Source organism: Mastigoproctus giganteus, chromosome 1 (genome assembly GCF_048544385.1).
Source record: "Mastigoproctus giganteus isolate SK-2022 chromosome 1, ASM4854438v1, whole genome shotgun sequence".
In the NCBI taxonomy this organism is placed as follows: Eukaryota; Metazoa; Arthropoda; class Arachnida; order Uropygi; family Thelyphonidae; genus Mastigoproctus; species Mastigoproctus giganteus.
The window spans coordinates 146,813,071-146,835,299 of NC_143575.1; the positions used below are offsets into that span (position 1 = coordinate 146,813,071).

At 38.0% G+C, this 22,229-nt stretch overlaps 1 protein-coding gene across 6 annotated transcripts in view; it reads left to right on the forward strand.

The window, feature by feature from the left end:
- LOC150091181 (uncharacterized) overlaps nucleotides 1-22,229 on the forward strand; it is a 210,898-nt gene that overhangs the window by 183,010 nt on the left and 5,659 nt on the right. For all 6 annotated transcript variants that reach the window (XM_090382576.1, XM_090382584.1, XM_090382593.1 and 3 more), the window contains one exon: nucleotides 16,699-16,821. In XM_090382576.1, the coding sequence (XP_090238702.1) occupies nucleotides 16,699-16,821 (123 nt within the window). The remainder of the gene's footprint in view (nucleotides 1-16,698; nucleotides 16,822-22,229) is intronic.

Here is a 22,229-nt window from a genome sequence, read left to right on the forward strand (position 1 = left end):
GGTTCTTTGCATATGAACCTGAAACAGAGACGATTAGCTGCATGGGTCAGAGAAAATTTGCTGGTGCCAAAAAGTCTTGAACCGAAATGATGTTGGTGATTGTTTTCTGATTGGCAAGGCGTTTTGTACAAAAAATTTGTACCAGAAGGACAGATGGTCAACTTTGAATTTTATTTTACAGAAGAGTGATGGACAGATTGAAAACAGTTTGGCATGTGAGGCCATACATGGCCAAAAGAGGTTAATGGTTCTTGTTCACAACAATACACCTTCCCATAATGTGACCATGATCAAGCAGTTTCTTGCATGGAAAGGTGGTGTTACAGTGCTGTACCATCCTCCTATTAGCCAAATTTGGCACCTGCTGATTATTTTCTGTTCCCCAAAGTGATTGCACCTGAAACGGTACCATTTTGACAGCATTTCAAAGATCAAAACCAGTCTGACAAGGGAGTTAAACAGAGTTACACAGAGCCATCCAGAAGCTGTACAACCACGCAAAGAAGTATATCGAGTTATGAGTGATTTCGATTTTTTTTTTTTTTTTAATGTAGTCCTAAAACTTTTCAGACAGTTTGTATGCTCACTGATAATAACCTCTTCCTTCTAAATGTGGGAACTAACACCTTCAAAATGTCTGCCATACGTTTTCTGCCATTGATCTTTCTGTCTCCTTTCCTTCTCTCTTCCCTTCACTTACTTGAGAGGTTGGGCGGCTCCATAGCCAGGTGGGAAGGAGCAGCAGTGCGTAGCACACGCTCCTTGATTAAACCGGGGTTCGAGCCCGTCACCACCAAATACGGAGGATGCGGAAAGGTCAGGGAATGACCACCGTATGACCCAGAGCAATATGGTCTTAGTTGCTAATGCTCCTTAAAAAACCAAACAACAAACAACCTTGAGAGGTTGAGAAGAAACCATACGGAAGTGATCACTTTCCTGTGATATCCTGCCTTTCCTGATATCCTGCTTAAGAGATTGATTGGGCTTATTAGAATGCCTTCCAACGTCGGGCAGAGTTTGACATCACTACAGCCAGTCAGTCAGGAACTTGGCCCCAGGTGCGAAGCGTTTTGTGGCCAAGCCACTTTCTAAAGAACTTTTGTCACGTACAGATTCTTTTTTTGTTCTGAATGCCGTTTTCCTCATTTTCTATTAGAGCAGCTCTTTCGCACTATAGGGAATAGGCAAAGGTTCAGAAAGGAAAGACAACATCCTGTTTCTTTTTCTTTTATCACTAAAACAACTAACAGCTGCTTGGTCACCTTGTGGCACTGCTTTAGCCTCCCCATGGTAGGGAAACCTGGTAAGAAAAGTTATCCTTCCAGCGCTTAAAAGGAGCAATCGTGGAAAATGAAAATTTTCCTCCACTGAAGATTGCAAATCCTGTACCTATGTATCTGCAACAACCCAATTCTGACAATCCAACCGGAAAGAGGATGAAAACAGATGTACCTCAAATGGAATTTCCAACTTTCCTTATACTGCATTCAATAGCGAATTGGTCACTAGGTACACTGCCACATTTCTATATTCAAAAATGTTTTAGAAAGTGTAGCCAGATCACCTAAAATGCTAAAGACACAAATCTGAGATCAGTTAGTCAAAACTATCAGCTGCAGACGTAGAATCTCTCCTGAAATTTATGCCGTTTTGTGGGGTTCCTACCAAGGTATCTCCTTATGCCATCCTTAACACTTCCAAAGGTCTCATATTCCCAATGGGACCTTTTAAACTTCTCAGAGAAGGAGATTGTTCAAGAACTACAGAACCAGAAAGTTACGCAAGCAAAGCTAATAATGTTAAGAAAGATGGATAATTTGTTCCTTCTCATAGCATCATTCTTACTTTCTCTACATTGAACCTTCCTTCATCAGTAAAAGCCAGATACCTAAACATACCATGCTACAAGTGTCAGAAATTTGGGCATTCCAAAATTATCTGCCAAGGAGATTTACTGTGCTCGCACTGCAGATCAGAGGAACATATTCATACTGATTGCAATGCTGAATCATCACAATGTCAACTGCAAAGGCAACCATCCAGCCTTTTCTAAATCCTGAAAGCAAAGTGTGTTAGTTGTCTGATGGCACCAGGGGTTCCCCCCATCTCTGCATTGTGTACTCTGTGATATCCTGAGATCAATGGAAGCTGGAGGAAAAAAAACTAGAAATACAAAATAGAGAACAGTCTCATACCCAGGATCAAGAAAACATCTACTACAAAATATGCAAAACGTACATATGCGGAAGCATCCCAGAGATACTATACATTTTCAACTCAAAAGGATATATCAGTTCCCCCAAAAATGTCAATTTCTGAATAGGCTCGATTACTGCTGTCGTCTGCATCACAATCAACAAAACAAAAAAACTGTAGATAGGATGAACAGTACTCCAATTTCAATACCACCTTCTACCTAGTCAGCTCCAGTAATGCCAAACCAAACAGAAAATCCAGATTGTGTTAGAAGGAAATCATCTGATACCACAGCTATAGATATTGTAAAGGATAATTGTTGTGATGAATCCATACTAAATACTTTATGCAGAAGACAACATGGGCACATTCATTCTTCCTAGTCTGGGTCACAATATCCTTAGATCTTTAGCCGACCGGGCTAGCCGAGTGGGTAAAGTACCTGCCCGGCAACCCAAAGGTCGCGGGTTCGATTCCCGCCTCGGGCTTGGATCAAAGTACTGCAAAAACCTTGGGAGGTGCAATATGGCGACAGAAGCCGATGCGCCAACAACTACCAAATCAAAAAAAAAAAAAAAAAAACCTTAGATCTTTGTATTGTAAGTGTATCTTGTAGCAACAGGTAATATTATTTAGGTAATTTTGAACTTGAGAACGATTACAAAATTTAAATTTACAACATATTACAGAATTTAAAATACCAAAAGAGTACAGAAATGAAATATTTACAAAACTCTAACCATTAGAGACGTTAAATTTAAGCTACTGAATGGAAGTTGCGAAGTTTCTGCCAAAATATCAATAACATAGACCTGAATATTAAGCTGTATCTTTATAAATACTTAACAAAAATAAACTAACCTACCTACGTGACTATAGGGATTCAAACTATATGTTAACTACAGTTTAGTATGTTAAATTTTAAAAAAATGTGACGTGTGCCAAGCATGCCAATAGATGGTTTTATGTGAAACATCCTTCACATTTCTTTTAGGTATTTTGATTTGTATATATTGATTACGAAATAAAAGAGCTTTTGTATTGTAAATATTTTATTGATCATTCACAAATTTCATAATTTCAGCTGGAAGACAAGATACAACAGATTTGTGATAACTAAAGTAAGAGACGTATACTTACAATTGCAACATATCTAAATGTCTCTGGAAAACAGCGTTGATTGAGGTACCTGATCTTGTAGTTGAGATTAGTGTTTAGAGTTAGATCGAATGTTTCTTGCAGGAAAGTAATTAATGATTGTTTCTTTCAATCCGAAGTCAACGTTGAAATTGCCGCTTATGATCATGGGTATTTTATGTAAATGTTTCTTTAACAGTGCTGCACCTTGAATTGAGTATGGCAGCAAAACAAAAAGTCAGTTATATCTTGTATGTTATTGTTAGGAGAAATATAGACAACTGATCGCCAATGGGCCGAACACTGACTGTCAAATCAATCGTTTGTCGATTGTCCATCTTGCTGTGATATATTGTGACTCCAGCTGTCTATTTGATAACATGCTTGAATGAGCCACGCAGTCGAAGTTCCGGGATGTTGACACTCATTATTTTCTAACCAGGTCTCAGATAGCAGCAAGATTTGTCATTGCTGTGTTGGTGACATGGTGTGCCCATAGGCTTTGGCAGTTGAGTGAGAGAACGAACTGAGAGTTCCTATTATGGATGAATTCGAGTAAACTGTCCTGTCTTGTTTGTAACTGATTAGTCGCGAGCCTGGCAAACTCATTTTGTAGATCGATGTAGTGTTTCTCAGGCCATGGTAGAATCTCTTGTTGCTGGTCAGCAAGACTATGTAGAGTGCATTGATGACAGTTACACATGACAGAGCAACATAAACCAGCTGCTGTTCGTGCCCTTTTTCGTATTCGTAAACCACTGTATCAAACAATGCCACCTTGCGACTTGTATATTATCATTGCACAAGCCAGAAAGTGATTTGGCACAGTTGTGTAACAATATACTTGCAGTTCGTCTTGATCCAAGTGACACAGCTGCAGGATTGATGTTCTTTGCTTGCACATATCTCGCTGCCTTGTGAGCTAACTTTCCTGTCTGAGGTGAGGTGGTAAATTCAAGCCACAATCATTGTATCTATTTCTCTTTGTTGTATTCAATCTTTGATAATTTACCCACACTGCCATTAGCAAGTCCATCAATAATGTCCATTTTGGTAGTGACAATATACAGTTTGCCTATGACTGGGAGCTTGTAGGGTAATACACCAGTGTCGATAACTGACATTTTAGAGTTTCTGGTGCATGTGTGCTTCTCTGCATTCGGCAACCCACGAAGATGTCTTGCACAACTGATTCCACTTTCTCTTCTGCAGCATTGAAGATCGTGCAGTTGTACTCATTTACAGAATTATTTTGCAAGTACAGTTGTATACCATTTGGGCAGAGGCAAACAGCTTCCTTCTGAGTGAAGAAACAAGACTAGATAAGATCTTGCTCATTCTAATCTAATTTAGTTCCATTACCGATTTTGGTTAACACAGATGCGAACGCAGTGTTCGACTGGCACATAACTTGATTGAGCTCGTAGCATGTGAGGCCACACAGAGTATGTGAGAGTGGGATCAGTGATATGCTGCTTTATTGTTTATTGACCGGGTCGCATGAACCGGAGGCAGCTGATGTAAGTCCCTGATTAGGAACATATCCTTCCTAAGCTCGTTTCAACATTTCCAGTTATCTGTTTTAGCTTCTCGTCCATTTGCGATAACAGCTCAGCACCAATCATGCTGATTTCTTTGATTATTAATGCTCTGACATACTTAAACAGCAATCTGTATTGTGTGACTTCCACCGACAGGCAGATTTCTCGAAGTGGATATCTTGAGCCCAGCGTGCACAGTGGTTCTGTCTATTGCAGTGGCAGCCTTACTAGTTGAAGTGGTTGTATATTTCCATCAAGAGGTGAATCACAAACGTTTTACCACAACCAGCTAGGATGGTTAAGAATATCTGATCAGTTCATGATTGGGAGATAACAGCCTCCAAATTACATGCATGAGTAGAATCTTTTGCTTGTTGTTGGCCATCCTTGTTAGTCATTAAGTTTTCTCATTTCTTTGCAATTATGCTGAGTTGGTCGAGTGTGGCAAGATCCTCATTCATCTTGCTGTCTGCGTGATTATAAGTCTTAAAAGGGGTCTTCTTGCAGTCGCGTAACAAGGCTGTGCAGGTCATTACTGCATTCTTTGTCAGGGTAGCCATCATTGTCTTGACACATCGCTTTACAAATTTCCATTGTTTTGCAAATGTCCACGTCCAATTCATGCAGTTGATGCTGTTCTAGTATGAGCTCTTCATTGTTGTCGTAGATCATGACATATGCCATCTCTGATTATCTGTTTCCTCATTGTGAAATGAAATGTGCAGCATTATCATCTCATCCTTTTGCTCGTTGAGATCCTGAGCCATGTCATAGTTTCAATAGTGTATTATGCATGGATAGTGTTTCTTGCAGATCCCATTAGCGCTGCATGTGTAATTTGCAACAAAGCATGACAGAGTAACATGATCCAACTGGTGTGGTCTCTTCTCATATTTGTCAAACCAATTCTCAATCCATATGTCACACGAATCCTCCAAGGTTCTCTTCATTCATCTTTGTGTTGGACTTCCTCACTTTCTGTCGCTTGATGGCCAGACAGTGGGAATGTAACCTACCACTGCAGAGCTCTCTGATATGGGCTGACGTGGCAAGCACTGGGCAACTTTTTGACTCGTGATTTCGACAATGTCGAACTGTGGATGCTCATTCATGATTATAATGATCTTCGTTGTAAATTGCTTGATCTCTCAGTTCATAGGTGGTAGATGGCTTTCATCAACCGGTGAAATACCACCACTTTGCTTATTGGAGGCTTGAAGTGGTGAAACCCATGTTTAGTCTCTAGAGCAAAGTTTCTGGCATCCCCCTCCCCCCATACTTCTCCTTCAACCCTAACCCAAGCACGGTACTAAGTACTATAGGTTCTAATACCTCTCGTGTTTGGGGTTCACATAAAAAAAAAAAAAAAAAAAAAATCTTGTTCATGTGTTCTCAACATACACAGCAGAAGAGTATTACTCTGTAATGAATTGGATGTCAATGTTTGATTTCAAAATGTTACAGATGAATGGATTCTACCTTCTCACTTGGTTGACGTTTGAGAAATACCTTCAGCCGATTTATGCAAGCTCTAACACATGCAATAATAGTTATAAGAGTTTACCCTGAAGAAGGCATCAATGTCAGCATACTTGTTATCCTCTAGATTTTGCCACATCTTGAAGTGAGCAGCCGACGTAGCTGAGTGGTCAGGTGTGCGGGTGCATAAGTACATGTGCCTCGAGTGACTGGGGTTCAAGCCCATGACTGCTAAATATGGTGCTGTTTCTTGTATTCTGTCTATCTTGTGAACTCCTCTGACTGTTTGGTCCCAGAGTATAAATAGAAAATTTATATTACTTTGCATCTGTCTGTCTTAGGCATATAGTGGTCGAGCGACAAGCATGAATGGTACTTCAAATTGACACATTTGTTGTTTATCCAGCATTATTTTCTTGTAATAACACGTAAGTGTATATTTGTGAATTTGTAGTTTTGATGCTCCCCGAAAACTTGCTAGCAGGTACAGACACTAACTTGTCGATTATTGCAATGCCGTTGTCTTTGTTCTTGCCCAAAGGGTCTTTGGGAGTGTTATTTAGCCACAGCAAAATGTACACATGTGGACTACTGCGATATTGAAATTCTATACACTTGAAAAAGTTGACCATGTAAAACTGACCAAACAGGCTATAACATTTCATCTGCAGTACGTTCTTAATTACATCCACAATCTTCTTGAAGTATATCACACAAGTTTCAGCACCTTCATTCACTAGCATTGCCTTCTGCGTGAAGTGCATGTCGCTCACACCCTCACTAATATTGTACCCATTATATCGAATAGATCATGCTAATGTTGAGCCCATTAGCATTAGCATTAGTAGAGGCATATGATGCAAGAAAGCAAGCTTATTCAGCATCAGGCAAAAAAAAAAAAAAAAAAAAAAAACCCACTCGCATTTCACCCCTCCGTTCGTTCGAAATACCTGTCCAGTTGAGCCTTAAATTTGTTTAGGCTATCAACTTCAACAACAAGTGATGGAAGTCGGTTCCACCAACCAACCACCCGCTGGCCAAAGGCAAATTTCCGCACATCTATCCGACATCCGTCCTTCCTCAATTTGAATTTATGCCCTCTGAGGTGATTATTCTGAGCAAGATGAAGAATCCCATTGGCATTGAGCATGCTCAAACCATTCACAGCCTTATACACCTCTATCAGATCACCTCGCCGGTGCCTAGTCTCCAGACTCTGTAATTTGCAAAACTTAAGCCTTTCTTCGTAAGAGCAACCCTTTGTTCCATTCACTAATCTTGTTGCCCTTCTCTGTACCCGTTCCAGCAGCTCTACATCCTTCTTGAAATGAGGCCTCCAGACCTGTATACAGTACTCAAGATGTGGCCTAACCATTGCCTTATACAAAGCAATAATCACCTCCTTATCCCTGCTAGAAAAATTCCTGTATATCATTGACAAGACACCATGAGCTACTCTTGCAGCTCGTCTGCACTGCTCAGAGAACTTCATATCTGCTGCACAATTACCCCCAGGTCCTTTTCATTCTCCACCACTGTCAGTGTAGTACCGCAGAGTTGATACGTTGCTCTGGGGTTACTGTTTCCCATATGTAGTACATTTACATTTGTCAATGTTAAACTTCATTTGCCACCTCTCAGCCCATCTGTTCAACCTTTCCAGATCCTGTTGCAGCAGCATAGCGTCAGTAGTGTCCTTAACAACCCTGCCAACCTTTGTATCATCTGCAAACTTGGACATTAAACTTGATATCCCATCATCAATATCATTCATAAACACCGAAAACAACAACGGACCCAACACTGAACCCTGAGGAACTCCACTAATAACATTAGTCCACGTTGAGCAGTGTCCATTGATTACCACTCTCTGTCTTCTGCCACTCAACCATCCCCTTATCCATAGCAGCAATTTGCCTCCAATGCCACACTGCTCCAATTTGTGTAGCAGTCTTCCATGTGCAACAGTATCAAAAGCCTTTCTAAGATCCAAATATATAATATCAAAATTATTCCCTGCATCCAGTTCTTTTGTGACTACATCATAGTATCCAATCAAATTGGTCAGGCAAGACCTGCCCTTAACAAAACCATGCTGCATCTGAGCTATAACTGAATTCTTGTCTAGATGATCCTGCAGTGCTTCTTTAACCAGTGCCTCCATTAACTTACCTGGAACAGAAGTTAAACTAACAGGTCTATAATTACTTGTGTCAGCCTTTGATCCTCCTTTGTGAATTGGGGTTACATTTGCACATCTCCAGTCTATGGGTACCTCCCCTGAGTCCAAAGAAGCTCTCATAATTATGGCTAGGGGTTTGCTTACTTCCTTTGCTGCCTCCTTTAATATAACTGGATAGATCCCATCCACCCCAGGTGCCTTTTTTATGTTTATCCTCAAATCTCTCCTCCACTTTCCTCTCAGTTATTACAAAATCATCCAGCTCACTGCCAATGTTTACTTTACCTACATCATTCTCCTTCCTGAATAACTCCTCATGCATGAATGTAGATGCAAAATACTCGTTTAGATTGTTAGCCATCTGAGCAGGATCCTCAACTGTTGAACCATCAATATCCAGTGGACCAATCTGATTCATCCCTTTCCTTCTCGAGTTTAAATATGTAAAGAACTCTTTTCTGTTTTTCTTTGCATCCTTTGCCAAGGATTTTTCGTAGTCTGCCTTTGCCTGCCTAATCTCCTTTGTGACTTGGTTACAGACCAACTTATATCTATCATAGGCTTCCATGTCACCCATTAATTTGTATGTATCCCATGCATTTTTCTTCTCTGCCACATGCCTCATTAGTTCATCTGACAACCATTTAGGCCCAAACCTTGAACAATATTTCTTAGTTGGTATGTAAAGCCTGGTAGCCTCCAAGATTAGTTCCTTGAATGCTTCCCATTTTGAGTTCGCTGTTGGTAACATCATCAGTTGGTCCCACTGTATAGAATTTAAATACTGTCTCAGACCATCATAGTCGCCTTTACAAAAACAAAAACCCTTCCCTTTACCTCTGATGGTAGTTACCTCCTTGAGTAAATCCCACTTCAACACACTGTGATCACTGCCACCTAGTGGTTCATTTATCTGCAGATTCTTAATGCATGAAGAATCACTACTGATAATCAGATCAAGAGTATTGCTCCCTCTTGTTGCCTCACGAACATGCTGATGTAGAAAACAATCATCCAATAAATCCACAAAAGCCTTGCTAGTGTGCGAGTGACCAACCCACAAATTCCAGTCAATATCTGGGAAATTAAAATCCCCCATTATAAGACTCTCTGATTTACTGGCCCACTCTATTTCCATGTACAATATCTTATTATACTCATCAGAGTCATTAGGCCTATAGCACACTCCTACTCTCAATTTTGATTTCCCTATGCTTATGTCACACCAAACTGACTCGACACTGCCCTGCCCATCGATGTCGACTGGCTTCACTTCCTTGGACCTTATGTGTTTGTTAATTAATAGCATAACCCCTCCTCCCCTCCTGTCCTGTCTATCCTTTCTATACACATTGTATTCCCCAAATTCCAGTTCCGCATTACTTATATCTGTGTGACACCACGTCTCTGATATCCCAACAATATCTGCCTTTGATGTTTTGAGCAATACCTCAAATTCATCAAATTTATTTACCAAACTCCTAGCATTGGTGTACATGCAGGTATACATGCACCTGTTTCTATTCTTAGCTACCCTAACACAACCCATGTGTTTACTTGTACCGCAATTACTCCCAGCAGTCTCTGAAATATCCTGCATCTTGTTTTTCAGGCTTCTGCTCATTTCAATAGAAGCAGTGCAAGAATCACTTCCACCTCTGCCAGTGGCTACTGTTAATCTATTAGTCCTTGTATCCCCCCCCAACTAGCAGTTTTCCGACCCACCTAACACTGGCTCGACAGCATCAGCAAAAATTCTTGCACCCTTTCTATTTAAGTGTATCCCATCCCTGTAGAAGCACTCTCCTGTTAACAAGTACAGTCCAGGCTGAAAAAAATTCTACCCCTTGAGCCTTGCACAATCCCTCCAGGGCTGAATTGATCGACAAGGCTCTCATCATATACTCCCTCCTATCGTGTCTGGGCAGAATTGCAGACACTTTCAAATTCAACCCTAATTCACGGCTTTTTTTCAACATTGACCTGTACTTGCTAATTAATTCCGCCGGTCTCCTACTCTTAATATCATTAGTGCCAACGTGTACAACTATATCACCTTTTGCCCTTAAAAGATGATATCCGCTCTACAACGTCATCAACCTTTGCCCCTGGCAGACATACCCTGGTCCTATTCCACCGATCCTTTTTACAAAGCATGTTCCCCGTTTCCCTGACAATAGTCACCAACAACTACTAGTTCCTGTGGGACCAGCGCATTCTGCCTAGGGGGCTGCCTCTGTGTTGCCTGATGACCAAGTGCAAGCTCTGGCATTGATGTGGGCAGCTGAGAGCTTGATGGGCCCCTCAATTTATTTCCTTCGAGGGCATCCACCCTGTCCTTCAAGCTCTCATAAAGGCCCATAACAACGCTGAGTTGTCGCCTGATTTCCTTGCACTCCTTACATCGTGCACACACAAAGACATCCCCCTTGGCAATATCAATTCCCGTACCCGACTGCTCCGCAAACATCAAGCAAACAGTGCATTTTAAAAGACTGATTCAGAGAAACTGCCCCCCCTCAGTTCTCCCCTGAACCACAGCACTCCCATTAGCTTGAGCCTTTTACTTTGCTGGTCTGGTCAGAGTCATGATTCCGATTTAAATCAATAAAATTTCAAAACAAAAATTAAATCCTTAAGTTATATCCCAAAACAGTTATGTTATATATATATATATATATATATATATATATATATATATATATATATTTTTTTTTTTTTTCGGTATCTAGTGTTTTCTATGAGTTCCCTTTATACAACTTCCGTATCACGTGTACCACTATAGTTATGTATTAATTATTTGTTACGATTAAGTCGTTATATATATATATATAGAGTTAAAAATACAATTTAATTGACAATAAAGTTTATCAAGATTAATAGATTTACTGATTAATTGACAATATTATATTATGCACTATACTACACTAAGCTTATGCTATCGTGTAAAAATGGCGGGAATTCTCGAATGGTACTTCTACGGACTCGTAAGTATTGATTAGCTTCCAAATCTCACTATCTCAATTTAGAATAAACTAAGGATCCTGACTAGGTCTGTAATCTACTTATAGAAGATAATTTGATATAACAATTGGTTAATAAATCGACTAAATTTGGTTAAAAAAAAACACCTCTCGTTCAATTTGTGACACATGGATTTGATACCGTTACCGATACTAAATAATATCTACAAAATCTCTGTCTAAGTTAAACTTTAAACTAAGTATCGTAACTAGGAATATAAAGCTACTCTAGAAAATAAGTTAATATGACAATTTAAACTAATAAATCAGAAAATAAATCAGGAAAAACTTCTCTGTTTCAAGAGCTTCAAGGAGCTACGGCCGCACAGGCTAACCTCGCACCCAGACTCCCTAGTAGCTCAAGTTTGGAATTGTCCTTAAGAAGGCCAAATTGTTTTTGATGCAGCTATTAATGTATAATGTTTGGATTTAACTTGCTCATGGGTCACTTTAGTATCTTTACCTATATATTTGAAAGCCACTGTCAGTCTCTTGTTATCTTCATTTTTACGTAAAGGAGATGATATGGAGTAACACCATGTTGGTCAGAGCTTGCTTGTTGCCATCATGAACGGAGTCACGTGTAAATTCTCTCTGAACGTTTTGAATTTTCCAAGATAAATGCTCGGATGGGACAGTTCCTCTGCCTGCGTGCTCGTTAAGCAGTAAGCTCTGCTGTACATTAGTTCCTCCTGGGGTGATGAGCCTTTCCTCAATCAGAATTGTTTCACTTATGTTATCTTTAGTCAAATTAATTTCTATGTGACTGTCATCAAAGAATGACTTATCTATTGTGATTTGGTACTATCGATATAATGGTGTGTCAACCAAATATTGAAGCCATGCTTTAACCACTTGCTTTACTTGGCCCAGAATGCTGCATTGTCTGTATGCATGTCTCAGGCGCTTTGCCTGCCTGAACTGTAAACAAGGAGAAATGAGCCTCTCTTGTCACTAAATCCAACTTTGGTAAATAGAATTTCTGGGTAGACAAGTCCGTTGGACTTAGCACTGGAATAGTGTTCTTAAATAATTCTCTACAGCTATCACACACAAGGATCCTGTCGATGTCAACATCAGGAAATGCAGTGCATATCAATGGTGTATCTTTAACAGCTGGTTTCTTTGCCGTTTTCAAACCATAGACAATCGAAAATGTAGCCTACAGAACAGAAATCATTTTTCATAAATCTCCTTTCGAACTCTCGATGCACATTCTTATGTAAATAGTAGTCATCGCCGTAAGGAAAAGGAGCTTAATCGTTTAACTCATCTGCTCCTCAATTGGAGAAATTTCCGTTGTACATAATTAATACTCACTTTGAGTACATCATTGTTAGATGAAGCGGCAGCATTGTTGGCTGAAAGCACTGCTAAATGCAATGCTTGATTTTCTGTTTGGCTTTTAAGCAATCTCGATAGTCTTTTTTGTTCTTGCACACTCATTGATACCTTCGTGTTTATTTTCTTAGGTCTTGTTGTTTTCATTCTTGCTCTATACTCTCAACAATGCTCTGCACTTGACTTTGGCATCATTGAACACCTTTTCCAAAATTATTGATATGAAAACTTCTACAGTGGCACCTAACAATGGAATGTGATGAAAATGCGAGACGAAAAAAGAAATGGTTGACAAATATTTGTATTGTTACAAACATACTATTCATGTGACAAATACTTGTATTATTGCAATCATACTATTCAACAAATGGCTAAAATCAAATGGGTAATAAGGATATTGGCTTGAATTTTACTAACCTCTTTCAAGTGAAGGATGTATCACATAAAATTAAACATCATTCATGCGTACAAGGTACACACTTGGGTTTTTTTTTTTAATTGTGTTTTTCTAATGCAGTTTTACAAAATTCAAACGCATGCAATTTGAATTTTTTTAAATCGGTTCACTAGAACTCAAGATATCATACCAGTCATGAAAAATGTATCACAGGCTCTAACTACACTAGTCAGTGCTTGGAACAGACTGGTGGTGAGAGCGTGCAAAGTATCTCTGGCAGATGTCACTTCCGTGACGTGTTTTTTTGTGACCGATAAGATTTACTCGGTTGAAATTTTTGTAGGTGTACTCAAGGATATTTCACATCAAAAAAAAAAAAAAAAAAAAAAAACTTAATCTAAATACTAACCTGCTATAATGTTCTGAAATGCATATCTACCATACACAGTCAAATACAGCTGGTTAACATCTAACCAAACTTACATTACCTTCACTTTACATTCTTAACTGGAATGAAGAGGAGATCTCTGCTTCTACAGAGATTGCAAATGCCTTAGGAACAGTGTTCTCTGAATTGTCTGCTTCAGTTACATCTCAGTCATCATTTCAAACAATTAAAGCCAAAGCTGAGAAATCCAAACTAAGGTTTAAACTACCTGTCCTTAACCAACCACTCAAACTATGTGAACTGATAGAATCCATAAATACCTCTAGAAACAGTGCAGCTTGCCCTGATGGAATTTACTCTATCCTGCTTAAACATCTAGATCCAAAATTTTTATTCTCACTGCTAATATTTTTCAATCAAATTTTTACAGAATGTACATTCCCCAGTTCCTGGCAACATTCTTATGGAATGGCTTTCCCTAAACTAGGTAAAGATTGCTTGATTCCTCACAACTATAGACCGGTTTCGCTAACCAGCTGCTTGAGTAAAACGTCGAAAAATATGGTGCACCATCAATTAACATGGTATTAGAGTCCTGATACCTAATCAGTAATAATCATTTTGGCTTTCGGAAGAACAGGTCATCCTTAGATCTTATGGTAAAGGCTGAATCAAACATAAGAAATGCATTTATCAGAAATCGATATCTTATTATGGTATGTCTCGATATAGAGAAAACTTTTGATACCATACCACATGGTGCTATGGAATCCTAAGGGATCTCCATTCTATTGGTATGAGATGCCATTTACTGTATTTTATGGAAAACTTTCTTCGACACGGGTCTTTTTCCAAGTTCGATGTCTGCCATTGAACTTGGAAAGAGTCCCACTTGTAAGGCTTTGTCTGTGTGCTGCTTTATTTGCAATACAAATAAATAGTATCACAAACAGCATTCCAAACACTGTTGACTCATACTTTTATGTGGAAGATTTTACCTTATCCTGTCATTCCAGAATGAGCTGTACTGAGAAGTATTTACAAATATTGATAAATAAAGTTGAAGTATTAGACCACCACTGGTTGACAGTAGAGGTGAACAGCAATTGGCAAAGTGCCATCCTGGTCAATAGATGGGTCACAATCCCTGCTTAATTAAGAACCCCTTATCCCCATTAAACTCATCCTTGCCCTACATTGTGACCATATATCCAGAGTACTAGACTCTTTTTAACAAGACAGTACCCCATGGCACAAAGGCAGCATTGTGCAAGAATAGTTTATGGATCACTTCCAAGCATTTCATGTGCTCCCCTGACCATTAAATTCCCCCGATATCGATCCCATTGAACATTTGTGGGATGTGGTGGAACGCAGCATTTGCCAAATCCGTGCCAGTTCCTCGCTCCATTGTTAACTCTGGGATATCTTTCTGTCCAGCTGGTCCAGGATACCTGAGCATGCCACATAAGCGATTATCATGGTGAAAGGCACCCCAACATGCTATTTGGTAGGTGGTTATAATGTTTTGGCACATGATTATATTTCATCATATAAGTTGACTCTTTGAAGCACTAAAAATGTAAAATTTTGATTTCAGCTTATGCATAAAGTATAAAATCCTAAGCTTGAGTTAAGTTCACATTCTTAGTATTAGAAAGACATGAATTAATAGCAATATGTTTACAGTTTATTGCATATGTTTACATAAATATACATTATTGCTCTCTTTTTCAAACCAAAGGGATTCGTTCATCTGAAAAAAAAAAAAACAGTTCATGCAGTTTGTTCTATGTTTTTAGGTTACTTTTCAAGTTCTTGAATAGTAAACCCTTCAAGACTATCAATTTCTGATAGAAAACTTGCTTACATATTTGAGGCTATTCTTACAGAGAAGTCAATCTGCAGTACAGTTCGGAACAGGCAACAAGGAATAGCTCAATTATGTGGTTAAAGCTGTCCTTGTATGCATATAGCATCAATAAGAAAAATGTCACATTGTCACTCATGTCCTGTAGGTTTTGATTTTATGGCCTATTATATATTATTTATATTATGTGATGAAGTACTGATATGGGCTCTGTTTTCTTTACAATTTACTGTTCATTGTAATAAAGTGTAACAGTTCAAACTTTTAAAAAAGAGAGACATGATGAATTAAAAAGTACCCTCTAGTTCTTAGCACAAAAGAGCATTATTAAAAAGGGGGTCAACTTATACAAGGCAAAAAATAGAAGTAGACTTGTACTCCAAAATATACGCGTGAAATTATATATTCCTTGATTATATTACAACCCATCTGGTTAACCTTTTTTCCATAGCCATCATAACTGGGAAATTCATTAAGAAGAACAATTTCATTGATATCCACAAGAGACCACTACATGGTATGTGCAAATATCCTATCCATTTCCAAAACACTGCCCATGTAAGATTCTCTCATTTTGAGGATCAGGTCAGAATCTCAGGGACTTGTGAAAGAGTAGTCATGATGGATGCTTTATTTCCCAATTCCATTGATTCAGAAGTTGCTTTACAGGCATTTTTCCCTGTCATCACGCATTGACATGCAAAACAAGTGGAATGTCTACTTCTGTTGGTCTTTGAAAATGTCTCAATTTGAGATACATTTCATGTTATAGATGGTGCTTAAAGAATTAGCAGTATTACTAGTAGTACTCTATATTGATATTGTGATACTTTTTGGCACAGCATGACAAGAAGCAACCTCACAGACAATAATGGAGTGTTCTTGAAACTTTAACACGTTCCCCGAAATTAAAGAATCTCTCTATGAGATTCATTAAATTTGAAAAAAAAAAAAGATCTTGCATATAACTAGGCTATTGCAGATATTACTAAAAACCACTCTTTACATGAAAATAAAGGAATCTAAGTATAAATTACAATTTCCTGTTATTACTTGGTGTTACCACTACTTTTTCTTCAATTCTCATATTCTGTAATTAATTCACAAAGTGTTCTCAGTAGTTGTAATTTTCTTCTTCTAGAAATACTCAAGCTAAAATGCTCAGAAGTCATGAGGTCACATGTAGCCGGTGAGGAAACATATAACCTGATGAATAAAACAAAAGATGCTACAGATGAATATCTTGTTGAAGTAGCAGATGAAGGTATCATTTATTTATGTTTCAACTTATTCCTTTCTTATTTTTTTAACTCAGAAATTCGATAACTAAAAATAATATAAAACCACTTTAAAAAAATATTCAGGCCATCAGGCCTTGATTCAGCACCTCTCAAAAAGCATCAAACAAGTAAGAAGTTTTTTAGGAATGGTATTTCTCTCCTCAGTTCATTCCTAACTTGCTGGATATCGTAAAGCACAAAATTAAGCCTTTAATCTTCTTAACGAAAAACTAACAGCCCATGTCTTAATTCACTCAAAATTTGATAAATCTTTGTGAAGGTAAAAAAAAAAAAGAAAGAAAGAAACCATGAAAGACTGTTTGTGAACTACTGGGACTCTAGTAGCAAACTGCTTTCCGTTGAGTGCTGACCGATCTGAATAATTACCTCAGTCACTCCCTTCAACCTACGACATTATGGGTTTAAGTGACTGATTTAATTAACATGCAAGTAACAGATGATAAACCAATCAGTTTATTGTCTCTTGCTTGTATATGTCACTCAGTTACTTCTTCATATACTCTTATTCATTATTACGATATACAGTGTTAAATTTATGCAGCCCACCTATGAATTTTGTATATCACTGAACTGAACATGTCTGGTTTACTGTTGAGGCTTTCCTTTGTTTTCAATCAGCCATTTGAACATTCCTGCTCAGCAGTTAATAACGATGGTTGCTGAACACCACCCAAACAGTATAGAAGATAGCTAGCTTTTAACTTTGCATTCAGCAGAATTTCGTGTATTGGGGACATGCCTGATATCATATTTGGTAACTCATTTTCCAATTAGTTGAGCTAATTGGAAAATGAATGTAAAGTGAATCACATTTCCCAGCTTTTATGCAATGACATATGTGGGGAAACTACTGGGGGTCCATGTCGAACAAGCAAATACATGAGATGCATTGGGGTAACTAAGAATAAGAACAGGTGCATGTATACTTGCAATCGCACCAATGCTAGGAGCATAGTAAATAAATTTGATGAATTTGAAGTGTTGGTTAAGTAATCAAATGCAGACATTGTGGGGATATCAGAGACATGGTGTCACTCAGATATAAGGGATGCAAAATTTGAATATGGGGAGTACAATGTACATAGAAAGGACAGGAGGAGAGGAGCTATGCTCTCAGTAAAGAAGTACATTAAATCTAATGCAGTGCATCCAGTCAACATGGGTGGCCAGTCCAATGTTCAGTCAGTTTGGTGTAAACATAAGCATTGGGAAAGAGAAAATGAGAGGAGTGTTATACACCTAATAACTATGAAGAGTATAATGAACTCATGATGAGTATAATGAACCTAATAACTGTGATGAGTATAATACAGAGAAATAAGAGTGGGCCAGTAAATCAGAGTCTTATAATGATAAACTTTCCAAATATTGAGTGTAATTTATGGCACACAAAAAAGCAAGCAACACTTTTATGGATTTGTTGAATGACTGTTTCCTACAGCAGTATTTTAGAGAGGCAACAAGAGAAAGTAGTACTCTTGATCTGGTTACCAACAGTGATTCTTCTTGCATTAAGAATCTGCAGATAAGACTTACTAGGTTGTAGTGATTCCAGTGTACTGATATGGGATTTATTTAAGATGTAACTAGAGTAAAAGGTAAAGGGAAGGACATTTGCTTTTGTAAAGGTGACTACAGTGTTCTCAGACAATTCTGAAATTCTATACAGTGGGACGAACTGATATTGTTACCAACAGCAAATTCTGAATGGGGAGCAATCAGGGAAATAATTCACCAGGCTTTTCATCTAACTAAGAAATACTGGTCACTGTTTAAGCCTAAATGGATGTCAGATGAACTAATGAGACTTATGGCAGAGAAGAAAAATACATGGAATGCATATAAATTATCAGGGATACAGAAACCTATAACAGATATAAACTAGTCTACAATAAAGTCACAAGGATGGTAGGCAAGCTGCAGCAGATTGAGACATTTTTGGCAAAGAATGCAAAAAAAAGCAGCTAAGTCTTCTTTACGTATGTAAACATTAGAAGGAAGGAAATGCATCATATTGGTCCATTTGATATCAGTTTGACTGTTGATGATCCTACTTGGGTTGCTGACAAACTGAACAAGTATTTTGTATCTATGTTTACACGAATTCTTTAGTGAAGGGAGATGCCAGATGTTTATCAAATGCTAACAAGGAACTAATTGATTTTGTGATAACTGAGAGGAAAGTGGAAGAGAAATTATTGAAGCTAAACAGCAAAGGAAGTAAGCAAACCCTTAGCCATAATTATGAGAGCTTCCTTGGACTCAGGGGAGGTATCCATGGACTGGAGATGTGCAAATGTGACCCCAGTTCGCAAAGGAGGATCAAAGGCTGTCACAAGTAATTACAGACCTATTAGTTTAACTTCTGTTCCAGGGAAATTAATGGAGGCACTGGTTAAAGAAGCATTGCAGGATCATCTAGACCAGGGGTGGGCAACAGCCAGCCCGCGACGATGTTGAATCCGGCCCCCTCGGTAAATGCATAAATATAGAAAATCCATACCTGACTACACTCGCCGTAAACATTCGGCTTAATTCGGTTCAATCGGGAATCGCGGCCAGTACAACAGTAACCAAGTGATTCTACGCAGCGTCAAAGAGTTATTTCCTAATTATTATTGTAGCATTGATCGAACGAAGTTCCTTTGGGTTTGACTTCTTATTGAAAAAAATAATATTGGTGCGAGATGTTTTATGCCTTTTCTAATTATTACAATTTTTAATACAATTTATAGCCCATAAAATGAGCCAATTAAAAAAAAAAGAAAAATTGATGCCGAATGCCGCATTTTCAATGATAATTGGACATTCAGATATTTTTTTTAAAAATACATTAATAATTTGGTAATTCAAGTAATATAACTTTTTTTTTTTTTTTTTTTAGGTTCTGATTTTTTTTATTAAATCGTTCAATCTATTCCAGCCCGCATCATGATGCGAAAATTTCATTCGGCCCGCATCAGGATACGAAAGTTTCATTCAGCCCGCTGACGAAAAAAGTTGCCCACCCCTGATCTAGACCAAACTTCAGTTATAGTTTGGATACAGCATGGGTTTGTTAAGAGGATGTTTTGTCTGACCAATTTGATTCGATACTATAATGTGGTCACAAAGGAACTGGATGCAAAAAATAATTTTGATGTCATATATTTCGATGTTAGGAAAGCTTTTGATACATGGAAGACTACTGTACAAATTGGAGCTGTATGGCATAAAGGGCAAATTGCTGCTATGGATAGAGGGATGGTTGAGTGGGAGAGGACAGAGCGGTAATCAATGGTCACTGCTCTTCACGGACTAATGTTATTAGTGGAGTCCCCCAGGGTTCAATATTGATTCCATTTTTGTTTTCGGTATTTATTAATGATATTGATGAAGATATATATAAGGCTTAATGTCTAAGTTTGCAAATGATACATGGGTTGGCAGGGTTGTTAATGACAGTACGCTGCTGCAACAGGATCTAGAAAAGTTGAGCAGATGGGCTGAGAGGTGACAACTGAACAACGTTGACAAATGTAAAGTACTGCATATGGGTAGCAGTAACTCCAGAGTAACATATCAATTGTGTGCTACTACACTCAGGGTGGTTGAGAATGAAAAGGACCTGGGGGTAATTGTGCAGTCAGATATGTTTTTTGAACTGTGCACAGTCTGCAAGAGTAGCTCATGGTGTCTTGTCAATGATATACAAGAATATTTCTAGCAGGGATAAGGAGGTGTGGTTATCCCCTTGTTAAGGAAATGGTCAGGCCACACCTTGAGAACTGTATACCGGTCTGGAGACTTCATTTTAGGAAGGATGTAGAACTGCTGGAACGAGTACAGAGAAGGGCAACAAGATTAGTGAATGGAACAAAGGGTTGTCTTACAAAGAAAGGCTTAAGTTTTGCAAATTACAGTGTATGGAGACTAGGCACCTGCGAGGTGATGTGATTGAGGTGTACAAGGCCTTGAATGGTTTGAGCAAGCTCAGTGCTGATGGGATTCTTCTTGCCCAGATTAATCACCTGAGGGGACAAATTCAAATTGAGGAAAGACATTTGTAGAATAGATGTGTGGAAATTTGCTTTTAGCCAGCAGGTGGTTGATTTCTGGAATAGACTTCCATCTGTCGTTGTAGAAGTTGACAGCTTAAATAAATTCAAGGCAGAACTAGATAAACATTTGGAGCGAATGGATGGGTGAAATGGGAAGAAGTTTTTTTTTTTTTTTTGTTTTTTTTTCTGATGCTGTATAAGCTTGCTTTCTTGCATCATATGCTAATGCTGTCTTCTACTTCTGCAGTTTCCACAATCTCTTTTCTATCCATTAAGATAGAATTGAATCTCTCATCTGAACAAAAATTTGTTAAATATGCATGTAACTGTTTTTTAATTCATCTAAGTTGTTTTGAATATTCAAGTCAGATTTTGATAAAATTCTGCTTACAGCATTAACATTTTTGCTAAAATATTATAATTGATCAAATAAATCTGAATGTAATTAATTTTGTTTCTGACACTATATCATATAAAGAATCCTAAATATTTCCTTATAGGGGTCTGTTAAGCACTAAAACATCTGCGGCTATGATGCAACAATATATTATGTTTATTCTGTGGTTGAGTTGCCTATTTGCGGGATGAAAAACTGAAGTTTCTGGCAGAAAAAAATCCATGCAACCTTTTATTGAGACTGATTGGCCTAGCCACATGGAAAAAAGCTGATAAAAATTGCTTGCAATGCTGACAAGGTTTGAACTCTGGCCTTTACTAGTCTGTGTTGGAGGATAATGATTATGGTCATGGGAACTCATGCGAACTTCTAAGGATAGGTTGAAAGATTTAATAGTATCAACACAACTCTCCTATTGACAACAGTTTTAAGATAAATCTAGGTACCTGTTTTCGTAAGATTTTCAATGTTGTGAAGAATAAAAAAAAGTTATAGCTCTTGAACCCAAAAAAAAAATCTGCAAAAAAATTCATGGTTGCATATGAAACATTTTACTGTATTTATTCTAAATTAGGGTTATGAGCATGGGAAATGCTTCATTTTCAATGAAGGGCAAACAATTGTTTACACATTCTATATGTGAACCCCTGGTGCTCGTCGCCGTGATGGGATATTGTGCTGTAAATCTACTTCACAATAAAGATTTATTTATTTATTTATTTATTTATTTATTTATATTCCTTGATGTGATTGCTGTGTACTTTAATATTGTCCCTCTCCCAAAAAAAAAATTACAATTAAATTCTTTCCTTCAGCAGATGTAATTGGACAAAAATCGAAAGTGTTCGTGGAGTTTTTATTATTTAAATAGACAAAATGAATTACAACACTAACTTGTATGGCTGCTAGTAGTGTGTTTTGCTTATAGTGAATA